General features: G+C 31.0%; 1 protein-coding gene across 2 annotated transcripts in view; it reads left to right on the forward strand.

The window, feature by feature from the left end:
• LOC107438883 (diuretic hormone receptor) overlaps positions 1-10530 on the forward strand; it is a 226453-nt gene that overhangs the window by 209032 nt on the left and 6891 nt on the right. Inside the window, exons 9-11 of one of the 2 annotated variants that reach the window (XM_043039187.2) lie at positions 3275-3341; positions 6196-6281; positions 10207-10239. In XM_043039187.2, coding sequence (XP_042895121.1) covers positions 3275-3341; positions 6196-6281; positions 10207-10239 — 186 coding nt within the window. The remainder of the gene's footprint in view (positions 1-3274; positions 3342-6195; positions 6282-10206; positions 10240-10530) is intronic. The other variant, XM_043039188.2, reaches the window with a different exon arrangement.

Below are 10530 nucleotides of genomic sequence, written 5' to 3' on the forward strand. Positions count from 1 at the left end.
TTTTACTAACATTTATAAGACTTTTTTGTTTTAGAGTATAATTTATACAAAAAAGGAGGAATAAAAATAACTTATTTGAAAAATATTTTTTACCGATTTTTCTCCGGATTCTAATTTTTACTACGAAGGAATATATGTTTGAATTATTCAGCCTTGCACACTTGCTCAGGGCCCGACTTAGCCTAATTGGGGCCAGGGGCAAAAACTTCTTTGGTGGGGGGGGGGGGCTCTGCTTCTTTGCCTCTGCTTCACTACTTTAGTAATGAAGGTATTTAATATGGTGGAATTTAAAGGTATTTAATTTTGAGATATTTAAATTTTTCACCTCATTATAGATAACAAGAAAATTGACTAGAACCTAAAATAGCAATAAAGCCCCTCCCCCTCCAATGGTCAGACGAAATATCGCTCAGTCTATTTTATTGATTTTCTGATAATTCTCTGTCCATGTTTTTGTAAATATATTGCATTTTGCAATATATAAAAATACAGGCTTTTGATTGGCCAAATTTGTCCATCGTCATTGCGAAAATTTATCTGAATTCCGCCTTAGAAAGCCATGGATTTACGAAATATATATTGTGTTCATACGATAGATTAATGAAGAAGATAACATAAAGCTGACGGATTTTACACTGCACTGATATTTTATTTAAAAAAAAGTTCATTAAGGAATGTAACGTAAAATAAACTTTCTATTCGATTTGGGGGCCCCCTCTAATGTGGGGGCTCGGGGCAACTGCCCCGTATGCCCCTGCCTAAGTCAGGCTCTGCACTTGCCGTTCTTTTAGCTTTCCAATAACTAGGGATTGGCTATTGCAGTTTTTCCCCATCGGGAACCGAACAGAGGTAGCAAAGGTGTCTTGAGTTTTTATTTTTAAAAAAAAATGAGTTGGTATGGTTGGTTGGTAGAGAGTATTGGTTATGGCCTTCAGGCGGGATGGAGTTTTTTCAAATTATTATAAGCATTTCGATTCCAAGTTACTTTCAGGATAGGAGAAAAGATTTAAAGATGCTTATTTTATCAGAACGAACAAGATATTTTTATTCACATATAAAAATTTATTTTGGTAATAGTTCTTTCAGCTCAAGGTAACAACCTAAAGTAGAGGTTGCATTTACACCATATGAAAACGCCAGACAAAATAGGCTATTTAAATGCGCCATTTTATACTATACAAGTTAAGTTTAAGCTAAATGTAAATATCTCTTCAAAAGAAAATTATCGATCTCTTGTGTCACCATTTGCTTTTACTTCTGCAGACTGTTTCACATTATTTATAAAAACTCTCACATGCTTTACAATGATTTATTTGAATAGCGAAATTTCTCTTATGCTGTTAGCAATTTTAAATATTCAATTGTTTTTATTCAAAACTACAGAGTAAAGCTGTGATGAATTATGGATTCTTGTTCTTCTTATAATTTAAAAAATTAATCATTTAATTTTTGAAAGAAAAACAAATTAGATTAGAGATAACTGATAATATCTTTTTCTTAACAGCTTGAGAACTGGCCTAACTATGGAAGTTGCAGTAAGGTTTCAGTTTGTATAGTGAGAGCTCAAAAACTTGTAGTCCGCGGAGACTCGTGTTTTTAGGAGTGGTATAGAGTTCAGATGATACAGCCCGAAACCAGGCTTGACACAGTCACTGTCTTATGTTTAAGTTTTCATTATACTTTTTAACTTTCAAACTACACAAACATATAAAAATCCGTTAAGTAAAAAAAAATTTAACTATTATGACAGAATTTTTAATATTAAAAATTAAGTAATATACTATTTAATCTCATAAATAAATTATCTGAATAATATATAAAGATGATGGTGGCCCAGTTAAGAGTTGGCTTTTGGAATGTCTTCTGACATAATGAAGAAAAACAAAATCCAGAATAGATGGAGAAACCTAGCGTCTGATCGAGCCAGGTGGAGACTTGTTGGGACGGCCCTGGCCTGAACTAGGCTGTCATGCTGATGGAATAATAATAATAATATATTTTGTTTGACATTTCCGTTCCCAAATTTTTATTTTTATGTTTCAGAATTTTGATCCTTATCTGACTATGACATCTCAAACTCAGATTTAGAGTCTTCTATATTTAATCCTTTTCTCGAATAGTTAATAAAATTTGTAAATCTCATTTGTTCATGCATAGTTGCCAAATTTTTAAGCTTTTAACGAGGGATTTTGCTCAACTGTTTTAAGTAGCAAAATACACTCTATAACAAAAAAAAAACGACGCACCAAGAAGCAATCATCCGATTGCTTTGAAATTTCGTATACATGAATGTTTTGAACAGATATGGCTGGAATGATGTCAACTGGGGACGTATAGTCTTTAGCGACGAATCCCGCTTCCAACTGTGTCCTGACGATCATCGAAGACGTGTTTGGAGACGCACAGGGCAGAGGGGGGATCCTGCCTTCACTATTGCACGCCACACCGGCCCTCAACAAGGCATTATGGTCTGGGGTGCCATTTCCTTTGACAGCCGGACCCCTTTGGTCGTCATTAGAGGTACACTTACTGCACAGCGGTACGTCGACGACATCCTAAGACCTGTTTTGCTACCGTTCCTTTTGCAGCGCCCTGGGCTGGTTTTTCAGCAGGACAATGCCAGACCACATACGGCACGTGTTGCTATGAACTGTCTGCAAGCTTGTCAAACTCTTCCTTGGTCTGCCAGATCACCAGATCTCTCTCCCATCGAGCATGTCTGGGATATGATGGGAAGGCGATTGCATCTGGCACGGAATGTTGATGACCTCGTTCGACAATTGGATCGAATTTGGCAGGAAATACCGCAAGAGACCATCCGGGAGCTTTATCGGTCTATGCCACGCCGTGTGGCAGCTTGTATCCAGGCTAGAGGCGGGTCAACACCTTATTGAGCTTGTTCCTGTAACTCTGCAATAAATTATTCAATTGTTCTGAAATTTTAATCATTTACTATTCTGTACATTGTCTTCTTATCCACCAATTTTCGTTTCAATCGGACAACTCCTTCTTGGTGCGTCGATTTTTTTGTTATAGAGTGTATATACATTTGATGCTTGGTGCAATAAATTTGTACTAAAATGCTTTTGGCCGCCTTAAAATGCAAATAATTTTATCTATCTCATTACCATGTAGCAATGCTTTTCAGTTTTTCAGAATTTAAAATATTTTTTGCTTACCATTATCCTTATTCTACTATTTATTTAAATATTGAAAAGGGGTAAAAAACACGCCCAAATTAATGGTGCAGTAACAAAATGATTTTTATTTTCAGGTGCCCTTGGCAAAATCGAGACCACTACGACTACATCTTCATGCTGCCAGTTATTTTAGTTTTGCTGGTAAGTTCTATAATACTCTTTTATAAAATAACAGGTAAGTTACAGGTGGTGACAAAAATCGGCGTAATAGTTTCGTTATTATTTTGCTTGTGGGAGGGATAACAATGCTTTAACTTATTTCAAACACAGCTGCTCACTTCAAAGAGGAAAACTTTTATCACGCTCTGCATTTTTTCAGCAAACTATAAATGATAAAAATAGTTTTATTTTTATCAGACTTAAAATAAAAAGGATATGGCGAAACACTTTTGAAAGACGAGTGAAGAAATTTCAAAGGTGAAAGAAGAATATTAATAAAAGAATGCTCTCAGCGCTTCTCGTTTTAGTTCTGACAAAAATAAAATTAATTTTTCCATTTCAACATTCATTTCACCTTCGTTTTTATGCATGAAAACGTTATATTTAAAGCTTTTGTTTCATTTTTTTATTTTTTATTTATCAGTTAATTCATATCAGAAAGCGGTCAAAATTTCGATTTTCAAAAAACTGGAGATAAGCGGCAGATTTTGATTTTGCGCCATTTAGAAAACAATTGATTCCAGAATTGATATCAAGCTTAATTTCTTGTTGAAATTAGTGTGGTCAAAATTCGAATTGGCGATAAAAGATTACAGCGGTCATGGAACGATTGAAACTGATATCATTATCCGACACAGCTCTTCTGTTAAAATTTAAGCACTCTAATTGGTAAGACAGTTTCAAATGACAAATTTTATTTTGAGACAAAATAACGATTAATTCTGCTAACATGTATGTGGTGTTTTGGAGAGGAATGACAGTTTTTTTCGATGATGGAAACATTTAATAAGAAGATGAATTATTTACATACATGATGATATTTTAAATTTTTCGAAACATTAAGTTGAAAAGTGTGGGCCGTCTGCCCCGATGATTTGAGCAAGAAAATGGGCCGTCAACCCCGGTCTGGGCTATGCAGTTCAAAAGATATGGGCCTGTACCTTGTTATCACAACCATAAGCACCGTCTGAGCTATGCAGTTGATTGTTCAACAACAAAACGAAAACTGAGTCTCTGAGTTAAAAAAAAAAAAAAAAAAAGGAGAGGCGGTGGTGCGGGGAAGTCGCGACGCTGGAATCATGGGGGCAGTGGGATCTCCTCCTCATCCTCCACATGTATTGTTTCCAAGCATGATGTTCTAATAGAGGTGCTCTAGACAGTCGGAAACCAGAGTAAATTTCGAGAGCATGATTCACAGACACGAAAGTGAATTAATCAAAACATAGTAAATTACGCGTGTTACTAATGTAGATTATATCTATAATGTAGATTATAACTTAGAAACGGTAAAATAAATTTTACATCATCGTAAGATTTATTTTACCGTAGAATCCATTTTCACCATAAAATATTACGCCTTAATTTTTACAGTAATACATTCAAGTGATTAATTCAAGTGATTTTACGGTAATTATTGCTGTAAAAATTACTATATATCTGCTTTTTTGTTCCGTAACATGTTCCTGTAAAAGTGGATTTTACGGTAAAAAGTACCCGCAACTTGAGTGCCGGTATTTTTTACCATAATTTGATCCCGAATTTTTTTCGTGTACGCCAGTGTGAGGCTCCATTTAGTCATACCCAAATTTTTGCAACCACATTTTCTTTTTACCTCTGATTGTCGGTTACCATGCATAAATAAACTTGTTGTGACATGTTTCACTGTAAAAATTAAATGAAATTTACATATTAAAGATTCGTTTTTATGTTCTTTATTTTTATAACTATACATTTTTTTGCGAATTCTCAATTAATTTTAAAAATTGATGGAAGTTTCATGTATGAGAAATTAAAGTTATTTATTGTTCCGAAATTTCTATATTATTTATTACGTCAAATTCATATCTAATGTACACTTTATTTTTTTAAGTTTAAATCAAGTTTACTATGCGTTAACTAAGTACCAAATTACTTAAAATATTTTTATTTCCATATCACCACGATTTATTTTTAAATTTTATTAATTTTAAACATCTTATTTAAAAATAAAATAATAAGAATTCGGCTAATCTATTATGGATGGCCAACCACAGTGAGGTACGAGGAAGTTTTATTAATAGTACTTGCATACAAATTTTTTAAAAAAAATTAAAATTAATAATGAAATCTTCGTGTACTTCTGAATAATTTATCCATCGATATTAAGAGACATTAAAATATATAATTGAAATTTAAGAAAAATATAGTTTTTTTCTTATCATAGGTGATGATATATCTTGTTGTAAGCTAACTTTTTGCTTATTTGGCTCAATTTTGTAGGAGAAAAAAATGAACAGATTTCACATTATTGCAAGAACCAGCTACCAAAGTGAATTATAATACATTTAAAAATTTAATATCTGTTTTTCAGGATTTTCAAGATAATAAAAAAAGCTGATCTTTTCAGAAATTCTCTTTCAATTTTTCTGTAAAACGTTAATTGTTACCTACCTGAAATCAGAATCAAAATTATTGACCGACAAAATCATGCTACATACAGTGAAAAGCAATTTCAAATGGAAGTGAACCAAATAATATGGAATTTTTAAAGTTTTTACAGACAAGTAGTTTTCTAAACACTTATAATAGGATTTTATTTTTTACCTTTATGCTTTTTAGTACTTAGTAAAAGTAAAAAGTGACACGTTTATTTTTTTTATTTCATAAAATGATTGATCTCTTCTGTGTTAACTAATAGTTTATTTAACTAAACTATAATAAGCTAACCTTATACTAAATTCAAAAATAAAATGTATTTAATGAACGATATGATTAAAAATTAAAACTAATGATTTTATATTTGGTAGAAAGTTGTTCGATAAAATAAGTATGCTTATGCTCGTTTGTTTTCTTTCAGATAAACATATATTTCCTGGGAAGAATCATGTGGGTTCTCATAACAAAACTTAGAGCTGCCAATACCGTAGAGTCGAGGCAATACAGGTTTGACTTAACTACGATCATTTATAAAATAAATGAGAATAATTAAAATTACAACCTTGTCTCAAAAAATAATTCTTTTCTTTCCATCATAAATATTTTTTTAAAAAAAAGAAAGAAAGAACATTATCAATTAGAATAAAATATTTCAATATTTTCAAAAATATATGAAGTTCAAAAACTCTTGGGCATGGGCCCAACGTCCTACCAACCAGACTATCCCTTCCTTTCTTTCAAGTCTAAAATAAATAATTAAAAAACCATTTTAATTTATAGTTTCTAATAAAATAATAATCATAAAAAACAAACCTGAAGAACTTTTTTTCTTACCTGATTTAGAATTTCATTGACATAAAAAATTATTGAAATTATATTTTATATTATATTAAAAATTATTATTGTTTATTTCTTTCTTTTAAACCAATGAAATTTATAATCAAGTGTATCTCTCCGTTTCAGTTTCTTGTGATTATTTATTTAACATCTTTTCTCGTTTTAAAACTATATTTTTCAAATGGTGCTTCAGAAAACTTCGTTTGCCAATTTTAAATATTATATGCACGTCTTATCCAATAATTTTACTCAAAGATGAAAAGTATGAATTGTCGATGCATTTATGCATGTAATATAAAACATCTCATAAGATTCTTTCTAAAGTAAATCATAGCTTAAAATAGATTTCCCTTATTAATTTTAAGATGTTAAGTCATTCTTGCACAAAGAGCCATAAATATTCGATATTCTAATTAGAAGATTATTTTCTAAAGTTAATGGGTGATAATTCTCAAAAATATACTCAGTAAGAAAATCCTAAAAATTCTAAATGGTGTCATAATTTTTAAACAAATAAAGACATCTAAATTTTCCCTTTTGAATGAGGTTCAATTACGTAAAGAAAAATCAGGCAGCCAATTCTCTTTCAGAATCCCTAAATAAATTCAAGGACAGCCCAAATTTGTGTGGCTTTTTAATATTTGCATGACTAGTTATCTCTGCGTTCAATCAAGCATCCCACTTGTGGGAAACCATCAAAGTAATGGAAAAATTCAACATAGCTGTGAAATAAAGTTAATCTAAAATAATAGAGAGTCTATTTATTTAAAATAGATCAATTCTTTTGTGTAAATTCTACCCATTGAAGACATTTTATTAGAGGAATCCATAACTATTTTGGTCTCATTAAGAATGACACTAGATACAATTTTTTTAATTATAGCGAGCCTGCTTTCTAATCAATTGCAATACAATTTTCCACTCAAAGAATGATGCCTTACATGATTTCTAAATTGAAATGAACCGTTTCAATGGCTTCTTCCAGTTTCAACACTTGTGTACATTGCTTGACATTTACATATTTCGCCACTTTTGACCTATATCTGTGACGTAATCAGAGAACAAAGAGTGTTAAAATCTCAAAATGGTTGAAAATAATTTCTAAAATTTTTGATAAAAATGTCTTCTATTGAATCAATTGACTTTCCGAAAAGCAATTTTCTGTAAATTCCTTCAAAATTTAGCTTTCGTTGTGTCCTGTTGTTGACTAAGATGGATTTTATCAGCTGCTTACACAACTTTTCTTTCCTTATTCAATGAATGACCACAGATTTTCTATGGAATTCAAGATAGAAAAATCTAGATTTTTTTTGCATTTTTAACTCAAACTACTTCTTTATCCGTCTATATGACAAATCTAGAGTGTGTTTTGGTGCTCAATAGAAATTTGACAGCTTTTTAAAAATGCGAAACTTCTCGGTGAACTCACATACGTTTAAAAAAATTGACATCTCTTGAATGTGCGCGTTTGAAAAAAAACGGAAACAACTCAGGATGCGGGTTTTAAAAAAAAAACGTACATAGCTATTTTAAAAAAATTGCTATAGCATTTTATTCCATTTCTTATACTACAGTTATGGCAACTGTATCTTAAAAAAATTATAAGAGAATCCAAATAAATTTGAAAATCTTAAGTCTTTATTCGATAGACTTCCAAAGTCTATAGTACTTCTTAAATATTTTTCCGAGAGCAAGATTTTTACTAAATTCATAATAGGAATGACAATGTCAAAACAAATAAATAATAAAGCGAATTTTCATTGCAAATTGATTTATTACGCAGCTTTTTTATAAGCTGGTGTGGAAAGTTTTGATACATTGATTAACATCGAAAAAGCGCATTTAAGCTATAACTGTTTTATCAATTATCTATTTCAAGCTATGCACTTAAATACGTATTTTTCTTTAATGCCAAAATAAAATATTCACCCATAACACGAAACCGCAATATGTTGGATGCAGCATAAGGTAAAGGGGGAAAAAGAAGCAAAATACTTCAATATGTATACAATAAACAAAAAGCAATTATATTTAGAACATGGTGTATATGTGGCAATTTGTAGAAAGTAAAAAAGATTTTTTGTGTGCATAAATTAACTTTTTATCTTTGCTACTCTTTTTTTTAAAAAAAACTATGCATTTTTACAAATAAAATTATCGAGAAAAATTTTATTCTAGAATTTATAGAAGATTATTTTTCAGCGCCTAAATTTTTATGTAGAACTGCACACATACAATAAATTAATTTTTTAAGAAACCTAATTTTTTTAATTTAGTTTTTCAGTTTAGTGAAATTCAAGTTAGGAAAAACATTTTAGGTAATTTAATTTTTAACAAATTTCAAATAGTTTGTTTTAGTACGTAATCTTTAATTCAAAATTAAAATCATAAATATTTTGTGGCAAAACCAATTCTATCGTTATACAAAATAAGATCTATATTTAATAGAAATTTAATTTGTCGATCGTAACTCTACAAAAGAATTTTGACTGAAGTACAGAAAAAAAAATCTTGAAAAATTGGGAGTACAAATTAGTTCGGTCCGTTTTCAAAAAATGGCTCTGGCTGTTATGAATGTTTTATAGTGACAGCTGGTTTCGGTGGTTTCAGAGAGGTTAGACATCTATCAATAATATTCAGTTTATGTCGCTTTGAGTTTCATACAAAAACTCTGTTTTTTACTTTGTTGAATATGGCAAATTTGTGGTAACAAAACAGTATTTGCAGGAGGCTTTATGTTCCTGCTTTAAATGGAAGAAAAGTGCAGCTGAAGCGCATCGAATGCTTGTAGAAGTTTATGGTGATAATGTTCCAACTGATAAATCATGTAGGGAATGGTTCGACGTTTCAAGAATGGTGAATGAAGAATGGTGTTGTACACTATGAGCTGCTACAACCTGGCGATTCCATGACAGGTGATCGGTATAGGCTACAATTGACTCGTTTGAGCCGTGCATTACGAAAAAAACAGCCGGAATACGAGCAAAGACATGACAAACATATTCTTCTGCATGACAACGGTCGGCCTCATGTCGCAAAAAATTATTTGGAAACACTCAAGTGGGATATTTTACCGCACCAGCTGTATTCACCGGACATTGCCCCTTCTGATTACTGGTTGTTCCAACGGATGCAGCACGATTTAGCAGGTCACCAGTTCACTTCTTTCGCAGAAATTGAATATTGGCTCCTAACTTGGATCGCCTCAAAAGACGAGACACTTTTTTGAGATGGAATTGGAAATTTACCTGAGAGGTGGGAAAAAGTAGTAGAAAAGTATTCAATTTGTTCTGAAATAAACGCATTTTTGAACACAAAAAATGGTCTGAACTAATTTGTATCCCCAATATATCCCTTTTATTATTTAATTTTTTACAATATAGAAAAAAAAGCAGTAGCTGGAAAAAATTGTGTCCAACACCCGAAGTCCAATACAAAAAAATTGTCTTATTATTTATAATGCATGTTTTTTAATTAACCTTTCTTCAATTCTTTATTTTTTGTTCCTATTTATTATAACCATTATTTGTACTAATCTGTTTCGTAACTTTCTTTTTCATTCTTGAGTTTTCTTTTCTATTATTTTATTATTTAGGAAAAGACCTATGTCGTCTAATTATCATATAACGTAAGTATCTGCGAACTACTTGAATAAAATTATTAACTATTTCATAAAAAAAACTGTGATATATATACTTTTATTAAATTTAATGTCCTAAAATACATTACTGGGGGTCTAATTTCTTGTAAGTAATAAAATAAAAGTTAGTTGATTAAATGTATACTTTAAATGTATTCCGACAAAAATTGAATCCAAATTTTGAAAAAAAATCATACATTTTAAGCTGAAATAGAATTACCGTTAACAGCAGTGGTGTAGTTTTAATATAAATTCAAGGGGGGGGGAGAATATATATAT

Source organism: Parasteatoda tepidariorum, chromosome 5 (assembly GCF_043381705.1).
Source record: "Parasteatoda tepidariorum isolate YZ-2023 chromosome 5, CAS_Ptep_4.0, whole genome shotgun sequence".
Classification (NCBI taxonomy): domain Eukaryota; kingdom Metazoa; phylum Arthropoda; class Arachnida; order Araneae; family Theridiidae; genus Parasteatoda; species Parasteatoda tepidariorum.